This window comes from Takifugu rubripes, chromosome 2 (assembly GCF_901000725.2).
Source record: "Takifugu rubripes chromosome 2, fTakRub1.2, whole genome shotgun sequence".
NCBI lineage: Eukaryota > Metazoa > Chordata > Actinopteri > Tetraodontiformes > Tetraodontidae > Takifugu > Takifugu rubripes.
In genome coordinates this window covers 5,395,454-5,420,358 of record NC_042286.1, presented here as the reverse complement: position 1 = coordinate 5,420,358, position 24,905 = coordinate 5,395,454, and the positions used below count along the sequence as shown (strand labels likewise).

The 24,905-nt window shown below is 44.6% G+C and overlaps 3 protein-coding genes across 8 annotated transcripts; all 3 read right to left on the bottom strand.

Annotated features, from left to right (window-relative positions):
- Positions 1-283: 283 nt before the first annotated feature.
- Positions 284-10,207, bottom strand: diras1b (DIRAS family, GTP-binding RAS-like 1b). 2 transcript variants are annotated; one of them, XR_003887084.1, is made up of 4 exons: positions 10,051-10,207; positions 4,427-4,768; positions 3,933-4,343; positions 284-3,838 (listed from the first exon to the last, which is right to left on the bottom strand). XR_003887084.1 is itself a non-coding variant. In XM_003962539.3 (3 exons), exons 2-3 carry the CDS (start codon positions 4,733-4,735, stop codon positions 4,056-4,058), a joined length of 597 nt encoding a protein of 198 aa, XP_003962588.1. In that variant the 5' UTR covers positions 4,736-4,768; positions 10,051-10,207; the 3' UTR covers positions 284-4,055. The 2 variants fall into 2 exon arrangements, 1 of the variants encoding a protein (XP_003962588.1); XM_003962539.3 differs by having other exon boundaries at positions 284-4,343.
- Positions 10,208-11,925: 1,718 nt separating this feature from the next.
- On the bottom strand, positions 11,926-13,832 carry LOC101065873 (intraflagellar transport protein 20 homolog). Of its 3 annotated transcripts, none has more exons than XM_011619159.2 (5): positions 13,466-13,832; positions 12,899-13,066; positions 12,590-12,675; positions 12,364-12,467; positions 11,926-12,227 (listed from the first exon to the last, which is right to left on the bottom strand). In XM_011619159.2, the coding sequence occupies exons 2-5, from the start codon at positions 13,023-13,025 to the stop codon at positions 12,149-12,151; spliced, it is 396 nt and encodes a 131-aa protein (XP_011617461.1). In that variant the 5' UTR covers positions 13,026-13,066; positions 13,466-13,832; the 3' UTR covers positions 11,926-12,148. The 3 variants fall into 3 exon arrangements, with proteins under 3 accessions (XP_011617461.1, XP_003962589.1, XP_011617457.1); XM_003962540.3 differs by having other exon boundaries at positions 12,899-13,036; XM_011619155.2 differs by lacking the exon at positions 13,466-13,832 and adding an exon at positions 13,280-13,422 and having other exon boundaries at positions 12,899-13,036.
- Positions 13,833-14,267: 435 nt separating this feature from the next.
- On the bottom strand, positions 14,268-17,599 carry LOC101067226 (receptor expression-enhancing protein 5). Of its 3 annotated transcripts, none has more exons than XM_029831579.1 (6): positions 17,522-17,599; positions 16,814-16,946; positions 15,322-15,415; positions 14,926-15,064; positions 14,630-14,798; positions 14,268-14,487 (listed from the first exon to the last, which is right to left on the bottom strand). In XM_029831579.1, exons 1-6 carry the CDS (start codon positions 17,543-17,545, stop codon positions 14,450-14,452), a joined length of 597 nt encoding a protein of 198 aa, XP_029687439.1. In that variant the 5' UTR covers positions 17,546-17,599; the 3' UTR covers positions 14,268-14,449. The 3 variants fall into 3 exon arrangements, with proteins under 3 accessions (XP_029687439.1, XP_029687437.1, XP_003962833.1); XM_029831577.1 differs by lacking the exon at positions 17,522-17,599 and adding an exon at positions 17,318-17,356; XM_003962784.3 differs by lacking the exon at positions 17,522-17,599 and adding an exon at positions 17,191-17,209.
- Between the last annotated feature and the right edge of the window lie 7,306 nt (positions 17,600-24,905).

Here is a 24,905-nt window from a genome sequence, read left to right as displayed (position 1 = left end):
AAAAAAGACCAAAAAACTTCCCCCAGTTCACGTTTTATTAGGAAAATCATTTTGCAGATTTGATTATTATCATCTATATATATTTATATATATGTTATTTTCAGTTATTCAGAGGATGCATCAGCACAGTATATCTTAATAGGAAGACTATTGCTAGAATAAATATCTATACATCATAATCAGTTAAATAAAAAAGTCAGAACAGAAAAAAAGAGAAAATACAAAATCAAAAACCCCCAGTAAGTGCTCAAAAAAAAAAAAAAAAAACCCCACAATTTGCAAGTCTGAAGCGTAAATGCTGCTGAGGAATTTATTTAAAAAATACAAAGATGATTCACAGTTTGTGTCCTTGTTCTCATGCTGGCTGGAACACCGAATAGGGACCATGCAGGAATGAAGGGCCAGAGAACATCACCCACAAAGTCTATATGCTCCACGGTTACGCCCCATCCACGAAGAATCAAGCATGAAAACGACTTCTGAGGATCCGAGGCGAGATAAAGGGGTGAGCTGAAGAGGTGAACTCGGTCGCTCTTCCTCCGGCGCATATTTCTCTGCCTATAAACGTGACTCGAACCTGCCGCCGTTGGTAAACATGAGTTTGTGGTTAGTCGGGTCGCCGCTGTTCTAAGGGGAACCAAAGCATCCAATAGTAAATAAACAAGCACATTATTCAAGAACACATCTGAAATGATCCTAAAAGTATTCAATAAAGACCGACGTTTCTGATTCCCGTCGCTTCCGGCCGGATGCTCGGTCCGGCATCCTTTCCTCCCCCCTTCCTCTGCCTTAAACCAGAAATATGACGTCCTCTGAATGATATTTACAGCTATCTACAGACAGGCCCAGGCCGCCACCGTCACCCAATCAATAAAACGCATTGAAATAAAACCAAGAATAACAACAAAAAAGTCAGGATGGATGTGAGCGAAAGTCAGGGCCAGACATCTGTACAAGAGCCTGCGTGGCTGCTGTGTGCGTGGACATGTGCGTGCGTGCGTGCGTGTGAAGCTGAGGGCAGGTAGTCAGTCTATCCCCACCCCCTCTCCTTCTGTGCAGGGGCGTGTTTGAGCAGCACCAGATGACTCATGCACAAACGTGTGGGCATTCTCTACATTATCTGTCAGACATTTAACGGCGGCGCGCACGATCATGCACAAAAAAGAAAAGAAAAAGAACGGTGGTGCGCGGGGACGCGCCCCTAGTTCCGGATGCAGAAACAGCAGCAGGGACCAATACTCTTCACCCACGGATGAGATGGGACAGGCCACGAAAGGACGGGGGGGGGGGGGGGGGGCAAAGGTGTCCGTCCTGATTCATGCAACAATTCCCACGCACGCCCGCCCGCCAGCATGGAAAGCGCATCCCGCGTCCCGCACAGGCCGCGCAGCTGCACCGCCATGTTTCTATTAATAGCCTCTCCCCTCTCCCCCGCGCTGCTGTCGCACGTTCCCTCGCTGTTTATCGCGCTCGCTCTTGTATCGTGTTCCCCGCACGGACGATGACATTCTCCCGCGGACGTCAGCGCAGCAGATTGCGCAAACACGCACCCTTCAATCTGGCGTTTGCGCAAACGAACCGGAGGTGTCGGGCTGATATTTATGTAGGGGCGCGCGTCACCGCTGCCGCTAGCGACACGCGTCACATCCCAACTATCGGGTAACCGCTCCAGCCCCTCCGAGAGGAATCGCTCCATCCTCCCGTTCAAACCCTGCAGACCAGAAAATGAAGGATGGGTGAGCATCCCTGGCATCTAACAGGTAAAGGGTAGGTCTACATACAAATCTTTGAGTTTACCAGGACCTCATATTAGTGCAAAATACAATACAGTGATCAGAACTGACTCATTCAATCGACAAATCCATAAAATGGAGTAAATGAACAAACAGTGGTGGAGCAGAAACTTCACATTTTGCTGTGATGGGGTCTGTAAAGCGGATGCATCGTTACAAAAGCATGTCAACACCATTACTAGGCTGTATAATACAGTACAGAGCCACAACAAGCCTCCTACTGTAACAACATTTCCTGGTTACAAAGCACTTAATCCCAGAAAGACAACGGATACGTTTGGTTGTTTGTTTGTTTTTTAACACGGGTAACATGTTACTTGAAGCATTTTATCGACTTATTTACAACGCGCGTGTCTGAGAGTTGCCAAAGAGGGACGTCTTTACGTTAGCCTTCAAGTAAAATGCCACCCGGTGGTTGATTCTGCTGCACACACAAAGACAGAGATGGCGGCAGATGGGAAACAGTTGCTGTGCTTTTCCTATTTTTTCATATTCCAGAGAGATGGGCACGCCGTTAAAAGGGACATTATCTGTATCTTTGGAATTAACAGTTCAGGAACAGATTACCCTCCATCCAAATTGTTGTTAAAAGCGCCTGAGAGATGGAGGAGAGCCTCCGCTGAGACCAGGCAGGACGAACGGTCGCGGTACCCTGTCGTTCAGAGCTACACCTACAGCCACGGTGGGGACGGGGGGGGGGTCGGAGACGAGACGCCAATAGTAAAGTAACAACAGAACCCCCCCCCCCTAAAAAAACAAAACACAACAAATAAAAGAGAGCAACAGATATGTGGGTAAAAGATCATTGTGCTTTTGCTGTCCTGTGTGATGTTCAGAGCTCCGGAGTGGAAATAAAAGGGTGTGTTCGTGCACTTTGGACCTGCGGGGGAGCTCCCAAATGGCTCCAGGAGGATTTTCTGCGTTAAGTGGAAATCGTTAATATGTAGCGTCGGCGAGAAGGTGAAAAGCTGCAGGTGTGTGAGCGTGTGTTTGTGATATAAAGTGCAATGTGAGGGCTCTGTTTGTCTGCATGTGATCCGTCCGGCGTTGTTATCGTTGTTGTTGTTGTGACGCCTCGCACGAATGCACCTGCTCACACACTGGCGCCTGGGTGTACGCGCACGTGAGCCCCGCGGCCCCAGCTTCACTCTGTCCCTCTGTGCTTTTTTCTTTCCCACGTTTAAGGAGGCCACTCTCGCGCACGATAGCAGAGCATCAGACAGAAAACAGTGAAATCAAAGGCAAAAATGAAGAAAAGTGCCCAAGCAAAGTGACATTCTCCACCTCTAAACCCAAATTCCTCCGCCTTCGCTACCGGTTTGGCAATGATTATCGAGGGGCACCGTCCTGGGAGAAAAGGCAGACCTGTATTTCTGTTTCCACGTGTTTGAGTCCAGCCTTCTGTCCAGTCGACGTCAGTGGCGTCTTAAAAGGATCGTTGCGTCGCGTGTGTAGCGTGCGAGCTAACCCTGCTGCTGCACGCTCCTCCGCTCCTGAGGACACTACAGAGCGATTGCGGATGTTGTGCCTGGAGGGCAGCTTGAAAAAGCAAACGAAGCGATGAGATTTGTCTTCACATACACTTGGATGCACTGAATGTCACTAACTTGGCTGATATACGTCTATGTCCCACGCTTATGTACATCTGAGTGGCTGCCGTGGAGACAGGGTGGACGTCCCGCTGCTGTGGAATGTTCATGCTGAATCCTGTTCGTCCTTGCATGATGGACACCTACAGTGGTCTACAAAATGTGGGGTTAACTGTCCAACCTGTTACATATACATTTGTCTATAAGTGGGATGCGCGCAGGAGGACGACGGCGGGGCGTTGCGGAGGGACGGGTGCAGCTGAATGTCTGGCGCGGGACGAAACCCTCTCGTGTTGTTTTCAGGAGGTGCTGCGGTCTGTGGCGTCCGCCGCGGCTCGAGGTCTGGACGAGCTCCTCGGCCAGGATTCTGTGGCACTTGGATGATGCAGAAGCCGCCGCATGCATGCGCCGTTCTCCCCCGCGGCGAAGGTGCGTCTGGCGGCCCCCGCGGCCGCTCTGTCCGTTAAGGAGAAGGCGTGTGAATGTGATGCTCCGAACTGAGGTCCCGTACGGTCTGAAAAGAACTGATGAGAGGTGTTTGTGGACGCACCAGTCAAATGGAGGAGATGATGAGATTCCCTTTGCCTTCCAGACATCCTGCTCCTTCACACATCCCTTGAGTCTTTCCTCTATCTCTACCTTCTCTCCTCCTCCTCCTCCTCCTCCTCTGGTCTTACATCACGCTGCATTTCCCCTTCAGTCTCTCTGCGCGGGACTGCTTCCCCGAGCGCTTGCCGTCGATGTTGAGGCTCATGTTTCTCTTCTTGTCCAGGTTGAGGAGCTCCTGGAAGAGCTCGGTGACGTTGTGGTTGGTCTTGGCCGACGTCTCCATGAAGGCGCACTTCCACTGGTTGGCCTGGGCTTCCCCGTCCTTGGTCTCCACCTCCCGGTGGGTCTCGTCGCTCTTGTTGCCCACGAGCATGATGGGAATGGCATCAACGTTGCCTTTGATGGCCAGGACCTGCAGGAGAGGAGGGGCGCGTGCTGTTTCAATCACATGGTTACGGAATAATGTCGGAAAAGATGGTTCAAACCTGGGCCCACCTGTTGGTAAATGGGTTTGAGCTCCTCCAGCGACTGTTTGCTGGTGATGGAGTAGACCAGGATGAAGGCGTGGCCTTTGGAGATGGACAGGCGCTGCATGGCGGGGAACTGGTGGCTCCCCGTGGTGTCAGTGATCTGGAGGGTGCACACGCTTTTGTCGCAGCTGATCACCTGGCGGTAGGTGTCCTCCACCGTGGGGATGTAGGTGTCCCTGAAGGTGCCCTTGACGAAACGCAGGACCAGGGAGCTCTTCCCGACTCCCCCTGCCCCGAACACCACCACGCGATAGTCGTTGCTCTGCTCCGGCATTCTGGCCCCTTCAGGCTCGAGTCAGTGTCACACCTGAGGGCGAGAAAGTGCATATTCGTCGCACGACCGAGCTAAATTTGAAAATCTGACAACAGGATGTGAAAAAAAACAGAAGCGCACGTGTGATTATTTCCCCCTCTGCTATTTCTGCTCCTGTGAAAGCAGTTAATTGGGTCTTATGAGCTGGTGCTATTTTGCTGTATAACTGTTAAGCACCTCTGGGGAAATGTGACTCCTGCTGACAGATAACAGACTGTCAGGCTGGGTAGAAAGAGGCCAGTTTCTCTTTATGCTTCCCGAACATCATTTATCCAGCACCTAAAGTGTGACCAAGGATCCATAATTCCTCAATCTGTAACTTAAGAACAGCTGATCTGCTATTTTCCCAACCGTTGCAGAGGTTTTGTGGAGAACAATTGTGATTTTTAACTCCAAAATGTGGTCCTAGAGCTTTAATTAATCATTCCTCAGCGGTGGCTGTGCCCGTTGAAGGACTCTGCGGCTCATAAATATGCATCGGAACATCCCCACACCTCATCTACGGCGAGTGTCTTCTGAGAGCCTCTGTATGATTACGCATCGTATCTGTTGCATTATTTATCCGCTGTGGCTCTAAACTTGCTTTAAGGTCTCATAATCAGATAGCTGTTCAGCTGTGATCACACGCTGCTCTCTAAGCTCTCGCAGTAATGAAACAGTAAATTGACATCAATACCGAATGGAAGAAGTGGATTTCTGTCACGCTGGCACTGCTGGAAGCCACTATTGATGGTGGGGGTTCCTGTAATTGCATTGCCAAGTTCCAGACAATATCAAGTCAAGGAGTGGAGAATAAATGGGGTTTTGGGGGACTCTGTGGGTGATGTACGACCGTGCATTTTGATCCGAGGGTAACTTCCGTTTTGACTGGAGTTTGATTTCGACATCAGTCCAGAAAGTCTCTCAGAATTTGGATTTGGTCCCTCCCCTCTAGGTAGGACTTGCAATTGTAGAACTATCTAACTAACTAACTTTTTTTCTCCATTTGAAAAGAGAAGCTCATTAAAACAACCATTTACAGCTCACTTCACATGTCCTCTGGAATGTTGTAAGCCTAAAGGAAGGCTGAGACATTTGTTCAGTCCTTATCAGGACGTGAGGAAGGCCACAGCTGTAGCTCCTCAAGGATTCTTCTATTGTTCTGCTGTAAGAACATCGTGTAAGAGCTTTTTCTTTCTGCATTCTCCTTTAGGAACCCCTCACATCCCCCGATTTCCATGTGTTCTTCTCTGCTTAACATTCACTCCTGCCTCCAGCAGGTGAGGAGCACATGCCCGGGGCAGCAGACCTAGCCTTTTGATTCAGAAACAACCCCCCTGACTACCTGTTGTCAAAAAAAATGCACTCTAACTGTTCAATACTTAATGCTCTGCTGAAAAACATTTCCAGAATAATACAGTGTCAATGGAACATGTGAGGTTCGAGCATCGAGGGAATTAAGCGTTAATTAGCGTGCTAGCTAGCGATGCAGCGAACCTTTACTGCTACTCATCTCCTTCCTGTCTGGTTCACCTTGGGCATTATTGCGTGTCGTGTGGATGTTTTCCTTTGACCTATTCCTTGAGCCTTGTGTGTGTGTGTGTGTGGCTGAGTGTGTTTGTGTGTCCCCCGCTCGCGTCCCTCCTCGGGTCTCTGAGTTTTTCAATCAATGAACCAAAGGCTCTGCGGTTCTGATCGATGGGTCTCATCGGCTGCTCGGGGCCCTTCAGTCTGTCATCGCGCCTCACTCGGTGCCCGCTGGCCTTTCGGAAGCACATTTCATCTCCCCATCACTGACTCTGCTCATCGGTAACGTCCTCTGCCCCCCACCACCACATACACCCTTCCATTTCTTTCACCTGAGCTAAAATTAGCTGTCTCGCTCTTCTGGCTGCACTTGCGAGTTAACACACAGGTGCAGACACACACACACACACACACACGCACACACACACACACACACACCAGACAGTACTTGTGCTCCTTCACTACTCGTCCTTGAGGCCACTGAGATTAATGGCATTCTTCCGGTATCATTCTTCCTTCCCCATCTCTTGTGGTGTTTGAAACCAGAAAGCTGCCCTCCTGAATCAACACATTAATGGCGGCGCCACAAATGCATCTCTGCCGGTGCATTCCCAAATTCCATTATGCGGTGGCTCTGGAACAGCCCGGCCCGGCCCGCCATCCTCTCAGTCAGAATCTAGGCGGACGGCAGCCCTCTCTGCTCATTTATCCCGTAGAGCAAATGAGGAATTGTCACCTTTGGTGGGAAAATATGCACATAATTTTTGTCAGGAGAGCCACTTATGTAGTAGCACAAAGGAAGCGCCGTAACGGACATCAAACGCGGCGCCGTTCGACAGATCAAGAGCGTGATTAAACCAACACGGGCAAAGCGGTCCCCGACGGTATCTTCTGGAGGTTTTAATCAGGCCTTGGCTACCGGAATGCTGATCCACAGTTATTTGGTGCTGAGTGTGTTGCAGGTTTCTCTCTGGTCCTTTCAGAAGCGTGCACGTAGAGAAACCTGTCAGATTGTATGAGAGTGTATGTTTGGATCTGTGCAGTCATGCGAGGGATCCTCAGGGCACACACCAGTGTGTGTGTGTGTGTGTGTGTGTGTGTGTGCATACCAGAGGAATGAGGCTCACGGGGACTGCAGGGACCATTTTTAAAAATTCTGTCACCTCCTGATTCTCCAAATTGACACCAAAAAGCAAAATTTGCATTATATAAAATGTTCTCATGTCTGCAGCATCATCAAATTACTCTAATAACAGTCCAAGCCCGGTAATCCTTGAGTAATTTGGTAATTATCAGTAAAAGAGGCATAATCCATCATTTCACTGACGCATTTATGCAAAAAAATATTTACAGTATTGAACCATTTTTTCTTGTTTCTCAGCATCAGAATTCATCCATTTACGCACAGAAAATTTGATGTTTTAGTTTTGCTTCTGTAAAATCTGTTTGTATCCATCTCCTGAACTTCTGTAGCTGTTTTATAACCCCCGGAATGCGACGGCGTGAGCAGCGACAGCGTGCACGCTGCGTCCAGAGGATGCACGGAAAACTTCCTCAGTCATCCAGGGCAGCATCTGTTCTTAGGAGGAGACTGTGGGTTACTCAAGTCCTGGGAATTGGGTCAATGCGTAGCAGTCCAGGAGCACAGAGGAGGTTAAGCTCGATGATTAGCTGCTAAGCCGAGACCACAGCGCTGCGATCTCTAACGCACATGCTACACGCACGTATAGCAAATCGCAGTATAGATTGACAGTGATGAGTGGGGATCCACCCCGGACAGGTCACACACACGCACACACATCCACTCACACACTCACACTTTGAGGCAATTTAGAGCATCTACACGACCTCACGTGCGTGTCCCTCCTACGCAGCTAGAATCAAACCCAGGACCATGTTTTGACTGTTGTTGTGCTCCCATTAACAACACCGCCTACACAGCCCAGGAAGCAGGTAGTCACATGGCTGATCGCGCCAAGTCTGAGCCAAACACAAAGTTTAAATTTAGCAGCGTTAATTGATAGTGCAAAGATGCCGTGCTGCCTAATTTCAGCTCCTTTCTCTGCATTGGAACCATCTTAAGGACTATTTGAAGCTCGGTGCTCTGCAGGCGCCTACCTGAAGCGACAGATGGTGATGGGGTTGGCCCTTTTGGATCGCCTCCACCGGTTCGTGCGGGCGAGATCAATGGAGGAAAAAAAACCCAGTGCAGATGGGTGAAGGCGCGACCAACTGCTCGAGAGGCGCCGAATTAAGGGAACAGACCGCAAAGTTCCAGAGAACGCCGTCAAGCGCCGCCAGTCCCAGCTAATTCTAACAAAATAACAAAATTGTATATTAAAAGGCGTCAGCTCAGAGATCACGGCACGCAAAACTGGCCGGAAGAGCCACCCTGGCTGCGAAATAGTTCTGCAGAAGATCGAGATAATTCTGCTGTAATGAAGTCTGCACAGACCTTTGAGAGGAGCTGATGCTGTCAGGACACGTAAAAGATGTCCGTGTGGATCTGTTCCAGGATTAGAGGAGAGTGTGCACAGCTCCAGAGTTACTATGACTCCACACGGGCTCCATGCGCCATCCTCAGTTACGTCACAACAACTCAATAACCGGAAACACCCAAAACCAGCAGCATCGACGCTCCTCTACATCACCGGGGGCTACATCAGAGCAGCCTCCTGCATTTTGTATGGTTACCACAAACTGAGTCAGATTCTTTGTCATGCAATGGGAGAGAGATGTTCTTATGCAACCTTACGTTGGCACTGGCGCGCACACACACACACACACACACACACACACACACACACACACACACACACACACGCTTATCCTCCATTCTGGACCAACACATCAGTGCCTTAATATCTGCATCTCTATGCAACTCTCAACAACGCACTCAAAAGCTTAATCACAGGATTTACAGCTGGCCTCTCATCTCTCTCTCTCTCTCAAACCCTGAACACGCGGGCGCGCACACGCACACACGCGCAGGGAATCTTTACACAGGAAGTGGAGCCACATACATGCTGGTACATAAGGCCTGCGTGATTCACAGCTCCTTCTGCATGTCATGATGGCTTCCCCTCTGGTCTTGAAAAGCGCAAGAAGCAGCGTATCAGGCGCGGAGGAGGAGACGCGGAGGCGGCCAGATGGAGGATTAATCGCGGCATTCGCCACAGAAATCGGGTTTATGCGTCACGATGGCGTCATTCTCCGTGTACCAGGGGCTGATGTTGACGTGAATCTCGGCCTCGGCGGCAGGCAGGAAGGGGCGGCAGGAGCGGACTCACCGTCCGCCCGCAGATTGGTGCGCATCGCCATTACAGACCACCCCGCAGGGCTCGGTTCATTCATAAATACCGGCGGATCGCCATCTCGCAACGGTGCCATCACTTCTCCGTCGAAACGCCACCTCCCGCCCCTGCCTCCCTTCTCCACCACCTCCCTATGCTGCCCAGAGCAACATGACAACCCCCCCCTCCCCATTCCTCCCCGCGTTGACTGTCAATATGGCTATTAGGTGATCAAACGCAAATACGCAAATCGTGAGAGGATTAACCCGAATAATCGGCGATCAGATTATCTGTAATAATAAAAAATAAATAAAAACAAAACAGAACCCCAGCCGCCTTGATTGGGCGACGACCAGCCGCAATCGTGCACGCTCAGCAGCCAGCCAGGCAGGCAGGAGGACCGCGGTTACGCCAAGAAATACCAACATCTACCGACTGCGTGCGGAGGAGCGCGGATGGACGGCGGCGTGTCCGTACCTGGTCGGTTACAGCTCCGCGTCGGGCTCGTCCTCGGTTCAGACGGATGAATCAAACGCTGAAAGCGCCTTAAAGCATTTTACTCGGTTCATGTAGAGCTCATGTCGTCCGATTCCCAGCACCACCACGGCAGACTCTCTCTCTCTCTCTCCCTACCTCCCTCCCTTTCTCGCACATAGGACGTGGGAGGTGCTATGTCCTCTCCCTTCACTGTCCACGCTTGGATTTCTTTCACTTCACGCACTTCCTAATGGGTGGAAGCCAGAAATAAATGCTTTTACAATTACTTCTTTTTAAATTTTAAATTTACGGTTTCAGCAAAGAGACACTGGATTTAATGACCCAGTCAGGTTACTATTAGTAATCAGGCTCTAAAATCTGAACATTCCGGCCATTAAAAAGGTGGTTGAATTTAAATTGAGGGTGAATTTGGAGGGGAGCAGCCCCAGCACAGGCTGGTCCAATGTGGAAATGATTGTGTCGAGATTTGAAATGGAGCCAAATCCCGCTGTCAGCAGCAGATATCCCAAGAGTCAGGGAAGATTTATGCCAGTTTTACTTTGGCTCAGCCGAAGAAAAGACGATTAAAATGGGGTGAGGGAAAAGTCAAGACCAAGTCCTAGAAAAAGAAAATGTTGATTGAACGAAACAAACAGTTCGTTAGTATTCATAAATACGATCAGAGGTGCAGAGTTCGAACAGCACCATGGACAGCGACCTGATTATTTCCTGTCAGATTAACTGGCAGGAATCCTAACCTATAAACAGAAAAGGTTCTTGCATGCACGCAAAAAAATCCAGCACGAAATTGGTGAATGAGGCGCGAAAAAAGCAGGACACGTGCCAGTTTGAGCCAGACATCGCCTAAAAGCACGTCGGCATACACGTAAATTCACGTGAAATTTTCATTGATGTGAAAGGAGAAGCGATGGGCATGGTTCTGGTGCTGGGAAAGGCCCACGGTCGTGTTCACCCAAGCCCAATTTGGAGCTGTTGGTCCATACGTGACTATGTGACGTATGACTCACCAAGTTTAGACCTGGTCGGACACTGGCGCCATCTGTCGGCAGGAGTGAGAAGTGGGCCAGAAAACACGACGAGCCTTTCTACAATCTTTTTCATTTAGAATCTAAATTACCACCATGCAGAATGCCTAACAACGCTAACCCCTTACAGGTACAAGAACGAGACATAAGAATTTTTAAAAACCCAGATATTTAACCCACATTTCTAGAGCCTCCTTCAGCTCTTTGATTGTCCCAGACTACCACACTTAATGTGGGGCCTTGCACCAGATAGTAATTGGTTTCTGTGTCCAATTGCTGCTAAATCAATAACCAGCCAGCCACCAGTTGGGGTGAGGGGTTGTTACATGACACCCTGCATGCACATCTCCACAGCAGCCATTTTCAGACAGGTGCCTCTCTCACCCTGTGGCAGCGTGCATCTGTATCACCAGCTCCAGCCACCATTTCCCGCTGCACCAACACAAAAGGCCTCCCTTTCAGAGCTCTTCAAGCATGAATGCAGAGGCAAGGGCGCATTTAAGCGTGGGTGGTTAGGCCTTTTCAATGCCGCTAAATGCACACCAGTGAAAAGATCAAGTGGATGTGTAGATGGCATAAAAAAAGGGTTTGCCCTGGCGTTTTAATGAAAGGTTAATTGATTTCAAGGCATCTGCAGCTACAGCAGAAAGCTTTACTGTCTGTTCTCTGCTTCATCAGGACTCCAGCTAATTTCAGATACTCAGTATTGATCATTTTTGACAGAACGGTTTGTCCAATTTAGCCACAGATTGACTTTTGCAAACTGTGACAGCAAACACAAAGTCAAAAACGACCCTGTAAATGTCTGAATAAAACAATAAAGACTTAGGAATTTTTAAATGTTTTTTATTTATACACTTAAAAAGGAAAAATAACATTCTGCAAATAAAAATACAAACATACAAAAGCACCTGGAGGTGTTACAAGTTGTTCTAAAACTGGAGAATTTCTTCAAACTGCAGAATTTCTTCATCAGCATCTGAGAAAAACAGGGCTGCTCAGCAGAAATTGTTGTCACGGATCCTGAACGTGTTCCGTCTTCAATTCTTCCCTCACTTCTGCATAAACTGGTTGATGAAATCATTCTCCTCCATCTCTATTTTATGCAGGGCTTCGTACTCTGTACATAACCTGAAACAGACGCACAAGAACCCCGGTTGCATCATCCATTTTGATAACTTGGCGTGGTGTAAAGGTACATCTAGCAAATCATTTGATTTGTGACTGAACTCAAAAAGCCTAAAATGCGTGTGCACGGACCACTCACCTCTCAAGCTCCATCTTCTTCTCGGCTATAAGAGCCTGTAGTTGCTGCGTTTTTGCCTCCCTTTGTCTTCGCATTGAATTCAGCAAGAATTTTGCTCCAATTGCCTTATTGGATAAGAAGATAAATGTAATAATGTGGAGCCATTTCCAGCAATGAAATATCCAAAAATTCAGAAAGGATTTTAATAAACATTCCAAAACAACCCAGCTCCAGTTTCTGAACTTGCCTTCTTCTTTTCTCTTTCCACATCTTTGGCTAGTTCATCCAGCATCTGAATCTGCTCTCCTGTAATCTTCTGAAACTGTCCAAAATCTGCAGCAAAACACACATTTGTAGCCACCATAAGCTGTTAGTGTCAGCGGGGTTGGACACAGCTGACAGGCAGCAACCAAAGATCTCAGGTCACAGACTCTGAGCCGCCGCCTGGTCAGAAAACCACCACCAAATGACTTTATATGCGTTTCTGCTATCTGCACGGCCCAGCATGATTTGAAAAAGAGCTACACTGACATATCAACAGTTTGAAGTTACTTGCCGTCAATGAATATTTTGCATTCTTCCTTGAGCTCCAAGCTCTTCTGTCTGACGTCAGGGTCTAATATCTGCAGCCCACTAACCTCATCAAAATACAACCCTGCCTCGGCTAATGGGTCTTTAGCCATGGTCACGGGGCCTGGTACAAAGGAAACATAAAGGATGTCACCTGAAAAGACAAACAGTATTTTTGCTGTAGGACAAGTCATTCCATCTGGCACAACACAACTTTCCTCTCCGTTATCTTTGAAGCTAAACGTCTGGATTCTGTGATTAACGTCTGGATTCTTTCTATAGTGACGATGTCTGCTTCGAATGTAAATAGTCTATGCATGTTATTTTATAACAGTTGAATTCCGAGTAGTCAACTAAGACTACTTACCCGTGCTAACACCGGCTACATTAGTTAGCCACATAGCTAGATTCGCAAGGCTCGTGGAAGCGACCAAGACAATGATATAACTCGTCATTCACGCCGAATTAAATTAACGTTGTACAAATTCGTGTACAATTATTCCCACAGTAACATTAGCTTCGATGTACCCGTTTAAATTACAGGAAAACCTACCGTGTAATCGACTCTCCCAAAGACTGCAGCTATGCTAGAAGAGATCACGCTCCTCCTTCTTCTGCGCCTCTGGTTGCCAAGGAAACCAAACGCCGAAAGCAGGTCTTAGCTCCCTTTCGCTTGTAAAGAAACTGTCTGTCAACAACCACAAAGAATGGTTTCATGTCTTCAAGTGTTCTTCAAACTTTATTGGGATCTCATGTCTGTTAGATATTACTATAAAATGAAAGCGAAGAAACGATCTTCTTCTCGTCGTTATTGAGGGCAGTTGTAAATAGCCCTACATGCACTACTGCCACCTACTGGACCCTTACAAACCTACATCTGACTTCTGCTTAAACGGTTTCGCGAATTCAAACGCACCTTTGATATTTCTGCAGCTCCAAGTACAACTAATTTATTTTCTTGACAGATATTGTGGGAATTCCTGTGTTTTGGGACTAAACCCCCAAATTCTGGCTTTAATCTAGACGTACACTTTGATAGAGATACATTTGCACACACCATTCATGCATGTAGCCTTGCAAAATTTTATTGCTATGAAATGTCAAATGAATCATAAAAGAAGTTGTCAGTGACATTGAGACCCATCTGAAAAGTGTACTTGGCCCAGGCCTTGAGGTTCCAGCTTTCATTAAAAATCTCAGCAAATACTACCTAAAACTAAAGAGAAGCTGTTTTGTTCATTCTCAGCAGCCTCATTCTTCCATCAAAAATATCTCAATTACACATTGACATCACCCATATAGCTGAAATCTAAACAATTTATACATTTACATAGGAAAAGCAAAGATAACGTCAATAAGGTCACAGCTTTAATGACTGACAATACAGAAATAAGATATATCAGGTGTAAGGCTTTAATTTAAATGTGGGTTCAATATTAACACTAGCAGGAAGGGGAGCACATTCGTCATGTCAAGTACACAGGCATACATTCAGAGGCACATGCTTTAATGCACGTCATGAAACACCTGGCTTTGTTCAGTGGGCTTTGTCGTGGCTCATGGCATGGGTGACAGCTGACGAAAGACAAGATTAAAAAAAGAATGCATGATACAGGAAGGTAAAGATAATTCTTCATGCATTTACAGCAAAATCTGTCAGATTTCATTGACCAGGAATTGTATTACATGAGTTTAGGGAAGACAGACGGCATCTCACCCTCTTTTGTTACTGTCCCAGTTATGGTCTTTGCTGTGGAACTCAGGTTGTTGACTACGTTGTCCATGGTGGCTTCATGCTTCAAGAAGAATGGACGAATCACACGTGTATACAAGATTTTAGAGCCGTTCCATTGCACTGGAGCCATGCACCAAATCAGGAACAAACACTGAAGAGAGAGCAGATGGATAAATACAATCAATTGAAATGATTACACATATTTGTAAAATGTGTCCACAAGACGACACTATTGCAATTAGTAAAATAATAGCCTTTACATGAAAAGATCACTGCACCTTGCTAGCATAGTAAAAGGGGAACCAGGAGAGGAAGATGTCAGAAAAGGCCTCTAGGACGCTGAAGAGTCCATAAACGACCCAGTAGGTCAGCCACTGTGTGTCGTCCTCTTTGACATTGCTCTCAATGGCCTTGATACTAAATAAAGAGAACAGGTTTGGTTCAATACACACATCTGCACAAAACTCTAGCCTACTGTTCCCTAGCACAAATATCTCATCAGCCAATCAGATGGAAGGACCACAATAAACTGAGACATGTTACAAAGTGGTCAAGATGGCCTGAAGGTAGAAGTGAGCAACAGAGTGGGAAAGAAAAGATACCATTTATGTAGTAATCAAACATGTTAGGATGTTATTCCGCGAGTTGTATTTAGAGGTCAACGTGATACATACGACAAATATGCAGGATAGGCAAAGCCTATGAGGTTGCAGAGCAGTGAAGCTCCATATCCAAAGAGAAGATACAGACCAACAAAACTCAGCAGACCTGCAGAAACAATGACAACAAAAGAGTTCAGAGCAGAAAACAGGTGGTGCTTCCAGGTTTCCTGAAAAACGGGTCTAATATTGAGCACGGCGTGCAAACAGCTTGTGCCAGAGCAGGATGTTGGGAAACATGCAGCACCAGGATGTGGAGGAGCAGCAAACCCAAGACAAACACTGCTATTCAAATTAATGGAAGAGTCGATCGGCGATGCGCCTCCGAATTAAACAATCAAGCCTGTCCGGGAGCAAAAGCTCAGCAGCTGTAAACGCACACAAAAGCGTTTAATTTGCCAGTGACGAACAGTAAAAGCCGACTGCATAACTATTTGGACATTTTGTCCTTGTGTGTGGATTAAAACCACATGTCCTTCATGGGGTGAGAACCTGGGGAGCAGCATGACCGGAACAGCCGGGAATTAAAGACGGCTGTGTAAAATCCATGTGCCGACAGCGTAACATGAGTGAGCTCTCTGCTGCAGTCAGCACATTGGTGTACGTGCTTTTGGATCTCAAATGGGTCGGATTTCACATCTCCCCCACTCTAACAATGTTCCATTAAGTAAAGAAGAAGTAAAGAAGCCAGCCTGTTATTTGCATACAAGCCCCAATATTTGCTTTACAAGTTAGCCTGGTGGCGACTGTGTGCTTATCAGGGTGAGGGTTATCTCTTACCCACCCAGCCACCATTTCACAGGCACGACGAAGCGTGAGAAGGCAAAAATGACCCAGTCAGGACGATGTGGCCAAGATACCTCACAAGGGTTCGGGATGGGGGGACCGCGCCTGAAGATATGGGCCATCCCATCAGATCGGCCACTGTTATTTTGTCAAGCCTGTCACTCATCGACCAAGCTCATCGCTGCTTTTGGAAGCTTAAAGGTCAATTTGTCAGCTGTAAAACATTAAACTAAACAAATGGCTTGTGAGCTTTAACTTAAGTATAAAATTAACAGATCACTCAAATGTTTAAATGCAGAATCCAGTTGTGGAGATGAATTAAAAATAGGTGAAACTGAGCTGCTGCCAAAATCCAGATGCAAGGGATAACACAGTAACAGCAGGCAAGGGTTAAAAAGCCCCCCCACGTCTGCCTTGGATAAGGATATTTCAGGAGGTGGTAAAAATACCCCTGGGACCAGCTGGTGGGCTTATTCTTTTAGTAATATTCACTCATACCAAAACACAGCAAGGCATGAGCTGGATGACCTTTGGCATTCGTGATTGACATAAAGCACAATGATCAGTGTAGAGGAGATAAATGATAGGGAAGTGTCACAAGTGTCAGCGAGCAAAGGTAGCCTGCATGACGCTGACGTGTTTCTGGGGGCTCTTAACAAGCACTAACTCAAGAGTTGGCAACATGTGAAGGTGAGGGCATTTTTGTGAGACACAGACGTACCTAAAGCGATATATTCCCTCTTCACCCCGGTTTTCTCTTCCAGCTTTGCCAGCAGATCAGTGGCAAAGTTCTTCTCATGCAGCAGGGTCGCGAAACGCTCCGTATATCGGTTCATTTTCGCCCCTTCCTTCGCCTTCAGCCGAAAAAGTAATCACACAAAACACAGGGAATGTGTTATCAGCGACAGTTCTGACCGGGTATCTAAATAAAGTCCGTTTTTAACAGCGTTGCTTCAATAAGGAATGTCGCTATTGGCTGTGCAAGACGGCGCTGCAAGTCGCCGGTGACGTCACCGCCAATTAGCATATTCCTAATTTGTATGTACTTTTATTGAGAGGAATTAAGTCTTGTTTTACCATTGAACTAGGTCAACTTACTGACTTAGACCCTTTGCATAAATCCACAGAAATCAGGTTTGTCCTGCTGATTCAAATGTTGGAATATCGAATTTCATATAAAAACTGCTCCCTGGAGCGGAATGTTACATTTAGTTCAATATTTTACCTTGTTTTTTCTAAATCTTTGCATGGTTGGTGACCAGATGAAGTTACTAAATAGTATTGAATGAATGGATTTACTACAATAGAAAAGTACTTGGTATATAGTTATATAGTAGTACAACGGTGCAAACACGTCTCGTGAATTGATCATTGGAAGAGGAAATGCGTGAGGTTAGAAAACAATTGTCCTTTGTTGTTGACATCTGACCTTGGATCTCTTATTTTGTTGCATTGTTGCTGACTGGCTGGAATTAAAAGCAGTGAATAAATGTTGTTTACAACAATATAATAGTATTATGTAGATAGTTGTAAAGTAGTATACCAGTAAAATAGTATGTTGCTGTGAAAAAAACCCTCCTTTGACCTTTGATCATTGAGAGCACAAACGTGCAAAGCTTTTTTTTAATGCTTTTATAGACCTTGTTTTTGTCTAAAGACAAATTCATTTATTCCAAAATCTCCTTGTCTGCGAATCTTTTGTTAAAATCCTAGTATTTTGTATTTCCTTTTATATTTGCTGACTGGTTGAAGTTGATCGCTAGTGATATGGGGCACAGTTGTAATTCAACGTAATAGCCTTAGATAATTTGTTAGCTACTAGTAATACGAGTACCGTGGTTTGTTGAATCAATGCACATTTAGTCGTTGATGATTCAAAGTACAAATGTGCAGTTAAGACGGTTCTGGAACTTACAATTGTTTGTAATTGTAAGTTTCCTCAACCGTCTTTGGTAGTGCAGGGCTGTATCTACAAAAAGATGCACTTTTTTCTTGTGACACAAACTTGTTCAGCAGCTGACTTACAGCGATGTTGGGGGAGGAGCCAACATCGTTCTGCCCACCAATCACAAAGCTCGGATGAGCACCGTTTACTGCAGCGAGCAATTAAACAACGGCTGAACAATCGAGCTGGTGTTCGTTACGGAGGCTTCAGTGACCAATGTTTTATACGCCAAAACGACTGGTTTTAATTAGTTTTTTTGTTCGTGGCGTTGATACAGATAGATTTACCGTTTACATTGTCAGCCTGTGCATTAACAAATGATCAGCAGGGAATTTTGATTTAACGGGAATTTCCAAATCCCGCAGAGCTTTTAAATGCGGTCTTATTTCAAATGTTTGGAACTTCGTCTGACAGCAGATGGCAGCCTGCATCCATTTCTGAGCGTGACGGCAACTGAAAGCAGGACGGACCGATGAAATGTAATTCCAACACGTCAGCTGTAATCAAAGCTTCGAAAAAAAATCTTTATATATCAGACTGTAGAGTTGTGTTCTTGCCGACTATAAGTGAACTATTGAAAAATATCTAGTTTTTGTTAAGACATTTTTTTTCACCAAAGAGCTGATTGCCAAAACAGTCCTATAAATACAGAAATTTAGAATTGTAGCTGAAAAATATGAATACCACGGACATTAAATCAATATAAAGGTTTTTATAGTGTAGGTCTTAGCCTTCGTCTAAAGGGGGCGCTGCAGCCCGGGAATATCCTATACAAATACTTGGTTGAGTTCAAAGGTTTTGATCTTAAGTGATTTGTATTACCGGTACTTAACTAAGCATAAAAACTTTTAAAATAGCTGAAAATGTAATAACTCTGTCCAGGATTTATATAGTATTCAAAACGTGAATGAAATCAGAAACTAAATATGAGTTTTGTCAGTTATATGAATGGACGTAAAGATGATTCATTTTACTATAAAATTCTTTTGTCTCTTTTACATGGACAGATGTGGGTTAGAATTATGATGCACTTCAGGCAGAGCCATTACCAGACAGATATCAGTTTGGCCGGTGATGCCATAGCAACAGTCATGCATCTCCCACTAAAGCACCATAAAGCACCATTCATATTCATATATATTGTTTTAATACATTATACTTTTCGCAAATGGAAATCTTGGATTAATTAACCCTTGTCTGTAACCTTTTCTTTTTTTTTTTTAGCAAAACAAAACTGATTCAGTTAATTATTTATTCTAGCTGACATTCATTTTAATAGGAAATAAAACAAAAAAATGAGGAATTTAATTAATAAATAAGCTCTAATGATGGCCAAAGGCATCTTTAGTTGTTATTTTCCCTATAATTGGAATAAAGTCAAAGTATTTTTAAGGAAAAATTTGGTGAGGTCCACCAAACCCCCAAACAGTGATGAACAAACATACAAACAACATAACAGTTGAATTAGAACAATTGTGACCTATATGGACATGGACTCTAACTTCCCTCCACTTTTGTGAACAAACTATTCATTTGAGAGGTCTGCAGGTGTCATTCTCGTAAAAATGACACAAACAAACATCATTAAGGGAATAATGTCTCAAAAATGTCTAAACTTAGGAATTACATTTGTTTCATCTAAATTTCTGCTGCTCCTGCATTTGTGTTCATGTTAATGACATTAATGCTGTGGAGTCATTAAAGCTCCATGTTTGTGTTTCTGACAGCAAGTCAGAATTTAAACTCATTAATCTGAAATAATTAATGAAAGAAAGTAGAAAATTAAAGCAACAGAGGTCAGAAAATTAGCTTCATAAAAGCTTTTATTCAACTCTCAGTGGAAAAAGTGTGACTCCTCCTCATGTGTGTCTGTGTTTCACTAGAACAGGTGAGTTTCTGTCTTCTGCAGAACATTTGCATGTTTTTCTGCATGGTTGCTCCTCAGAGTTTAAAGTTCTGATGTCACAGAGAGTCTGAACTCTTCACGCTCTCACACTGAAAACTTCAGCATCACCATGTTGTCAATAATTCTGACTGTCATCTTTCTGAGTCAGGGTGAGACTTTTCAACATTGTTTGATTTCATCCTCTTCTTCTTTCCAAGGAGGCTGAAATCATTTCATTTTTACATCATAACTGCTCCTCCAGGCTCTTTTCAGCTGCTCTTTTTAACATTTGTTGTTTGTCATTTCAGAATCTTCTGCCAACAACTTTCTGACTCAGGCTGATAAATTCAAGTCTGTTAGTGTTGGAGGGTCTGTGACCATCAGCGCCACAGGAAGCTCAAATATTGGCAATGCTCTCAGCTGGTACCTTCAGAAACCTGGACAGGCTCCTAAACCTCTGATATACTTGGTATCAAGTCTCTACACAGGAACGCCGTCTCGATTCAGTGGCAGCAGATCTGGTTCTCAGTACACTCTAACCATCACTGGTGTTCAGGCTGAAGATGAAGCAGATTATTACTGTCTGGGTGACCATCGCGATGGAACATTCACACAGTGATTTAGAGCCGTACAAAAACCTCCCTCAGTGTGACTGAAGTGAAAACAGCAGCTGCAGCTGCAGACGATGAAGAGTCACCAGCAGAACTGGTTCAGTCAACACCAGAGTCACCAAGTACAAACCAGATTCATTTAAACACAAGTCAAATCAAGTTTAAAAGCTTTAAAATAACCAAGAAAAATACACAAATACTCATTTTAAGCATTAACAGATGAGTGACACATTACAAGTTACAACTGATACAAGATTATTAGTAATAATTAACCATAAAATCAGTAATTACATTTCCTCAAGTGCTGCTTCTTTGTGCAGATTTGATGAACTTTGCTTCATTTATTCTGAATATTTATGATACTGTTATTTAACAAATAATGCAGAGAACATCTAATCAGCATCAACTCAAACTCGTTCCATTTTAAATCCGTATCACTCTGGTTTTAGGCCACATCACAGTTTTCTCACCACCTCCAGTTTAATCATCATCAATATTCCAACTATCCTGGATGAGAGAAGTTATTTTACCTCCATGATCATGAACCTCTCTCAGGCTTTTGACTCAGTAGATCACTCATTCATCCTTGAAATGTTCAACAACACTGGTTTTGGTTTTTGTCCTCTTCACAATTTGTAAAAATATTATATTTTCAATTCATAACTGCTCATCTCATTTATACGCACATGATACAGTCTCATACTGTATCACCAGCTCCTCTGAAATAACCATAAAATCCTCCTCAAACAGCATTTATGCATCTTAAAAACTGCCCCAAACTTGCAATTATTATTATTTCCCTTGGTGGAGATTCATTATTGCAAGAATTAAACAACCTGTCCAGTGTCAGAACCTACGGTGGCTGTCAGCGGACAAAACTGATTTACTTTTTCCAGTCACGTCCAGCCAGGGCACCTGCAGGTCCCATCAGGAGGGATCTTCATCAACATTCAGGAAAAACAGTTTTACTGCTAAGTGACCTAGAATGTTGTGGTGTTCATACACTATCAGAAGCATGTTTATATGTTTTATTTGATTTCTGATGATGTATAATAGAAAATAGACACTGGACCTTTATTGAACAGTCTAGTTTTTAAAAGGTTTCTGTTTCTCAATGTTGTTTTTTGTTGCCTTATTTGCAACGTGTATTATTTGTTTTTCTCTCTCACATTTTGTCGGTTTTTCCTCTAATTTGCATTTTTACAGTGAGAATCGTCTGATTTTTGTCTGTGGAGAAACTGGAGGCATTTCCCTGTTGCGTTTGTGTCTTCTGACTGGGGTTTTTCCAGCTGGTTTTGGACTGTGCTGCGGTCCAGTATTGAGCAGTGGAAACGGCCACATCGGTGTCTTGGTTCCTGCAACCAAATGTCCTGTTTCCTGACCTGAGTCACACCTCTGCCCTCTGCCCTTGAGCACGCCACACCTGAAGCCACACCTCTGCCACCACGATGTTTCCTTCCCAGATGGAACACAGTCTTTCACTGCTGCTGTGTTTGATGCCATCAGAACAGGGACACGGTGCCAGATGGTCTGCTGAATGTGTTCATGGCCCTAAACACGCGTATAAGCCTGAAATAATGTAAATTATTCTGATTAAACCTGGATCTGAAGAGCTTTTGTCGAGATCACTGAATTACTGGGGAGTCTGGGGAGCTTCTGGGACAGTTTAAGTCATTCACAGAAACAATAACACCAAACTGCTGAAGAATCCACCTCCCATGTAAAGATAAACAGGCAGTGCAGTCTCAGTCTGGGAACACAAGAGGGAAGCATCTTTACGTGGTAGAAGCACCTCAAACCTCAGGCAGCCACAACAGTTCACAAGGAGACTGGAAATACAGGCGGAAACATTCAGGAAATGAGAGAGCAGGCAGATGTTCTGCAGAAGAATGCAGTGCAGACGTGAGGTTCTGGAGGAGCAGATCCATTAAGAGAAGAGAATCTGATTTTCATGGACCAAGAAAACCACAATACTAATTACTAATAATGACACATTTCTTTTTTATTATTAATACAGATGTAGATGTTCTTATACAGTTTGTGAGGTAAATAATTAAAGACTCTGATGTCATTTAGAAGATTTCTGTCAGATGTTTAACTGTTCAGGTTTTATATTTCATCAGATGAAAATATATTTAAGAATTTAATGGTATAATTTAATTGGAAACGGAGAAAAAAAGTGAGAAAAATGAATAAAATGTACAGTGTCTCCTCATGCGTGTCTGTGTTTCACTAGAACAGGTGAGTTTCTGTCTTCTGCAGAACATTTGCATGTTTTTCTGCATGGTTGCTCCTCAGAGTTTAAAGTTCTGATGTCACAGAGAGTCTGAACTCTTTTCACGCTCTCACACTGAAAACTTCAGCATCACCATGTTGTCAATAATTCTGACTGTCATCTTTCTGAGTCAGGGTGAGACTTTTCAACATTGTTTGATTTAATCCTCTTCTTCTTTCCAAGGAGGCTGAAATCATTTCATTTTTACATCATAACCGCTCCTCCAGGCTCTTTTCAGCTGCTCTTTTTAACATTTGTTGTCGTTTCAGAATCTTCTGCCAACAACTTTCTGACTCAGGCTGATAAATTCAAGTCTGTTAGTGTTGGAGGGTCTGTGAGCATCAGCGCCACAGGAAGCTCAAATATTGGCGATGATCTCAGCTGGTACCTTCAGAAACCTGGACAGGCTCCTAAACTTCTGATATATGATGTATCAAGTCTCTACACAGGAACGCCGTCTCGATTCAGTGGCAGCAGATCTGGTTCTCAGTACACTCTAACCATCACTGGTGTTCAGGCTGAAGATGCTGGAGATTATTACTGTCTGGGTGACCATGGTGGAGCGTTCACACAGTGATTTAGAGCCGTACAAAAACCTCCCTCAGTGTGACTGAAGTGAAAACAGCAGCTGCAGCTGCAGACGATGAAGAGTCACCAGCAGAACTGGTTCAGTCAACACCAGAGTCACCAAGTACAAACCAGATTCATTTAAACACAAGTCAAATCAGTTTAAAAGCTTTAAAATAACCATGAAAAATACACAAATACTCAGTTTAACCATTAATAAATGAATGATTTATTACAAGTTACAGCTGGAAAAAAAATTATTAGTAATAATTAACCATTAAATCAGTAATTACATTTCCTCAAGTGCTGCTTCTTTGTGCAGATTTGATGAACTTTGCTTCATTTATTTTGAATATTTATGATATAAAACTAATAGGCCACATCACAGCTTTCTCACCACCACCAGTTTGATGATCAATAATATTCTAACTATCCTGGATGAGAGAAGTTATTTTACCTCCATATTCATGACCCTCTCTCAGGCTTTTGACTCAGTAGATCACTCAGTCATCCTTGAAATGTTCAACAACACTGGTTTCTCTCTCACCCATATTAAACTGGAACTGGAATGCAGACACAGACAAACCGGATGATTTAACGGTTTTATTTCCCACAAAACAGTAACAATAAGGTAAAGCTGCTGCTGACTGGACCTGGAGACAGACGAAACATGGGCAAGTGAGGGAAAGCTGGCAAACAAAAGCTCATACTTCAAATGTTTTCACAGAAATGGAGCCAAGTGGGCCCTAGAATGATCAGGGGATGAGTGGAGAAAGGAGGCAGTCTTTAAAGGTGCAGATCTAATCCACCGATAAGAGCAGCAGGTGAGGAAGAAGGTGCTTCGGCCAAAAGTAGATCCCCCTGGGAACAGGGCAAGAACAGAAACAACACATGCAGGTCAACTACAACCAAATAAACTGAATCATGGTAACCCATCACTAGGGAGGTGCCTCAAGGTTCAATTTTTGGCCCTGTCCTCTTCACTGTTTGTATAAGATTTTCTTTTTATCGCAATCTCGCCTAAAAACAGCCATAAAATGTCTTCAAGCTTCCTTTAGTGTTCTACAGACAGCATTTTTTTTCCATCTTAAATCCACCCTGCATGCATAAAAACACTAAATAGATGTTTTTCTCAAGTGCTAGCAGAACATGCTCTCCTCACATTTCCAGTGTGGTATGATAATTTCCATGGCTACCTCCACTTCCTGTCTTGAACCACCAGATGCTCTTCACCATTCTGCCCTTAGATTTATCACTGGAGCCCCTCTTCCACACGTCACTGTCCTGTATCTGTCTCGGCAGGGTGGACCTCCCCAGCTCAAAGATGTGACTTCCACCTGGATTTATTCATTTATGCGGCCCTCACTGGCAAACCTCCAAACTACGTCTCTCCATTAATTGTTCAGTCCACTAGCGCTTTTAGTGTCCACTGAATGAACTGGCTGCAACAGAAAATTCCCAAAATCCGAGCTGAGCAGGGGAGTTCTGCTGTCTCTGGTTATGCCCCCGTACATCAGGTAACTCTCAAGC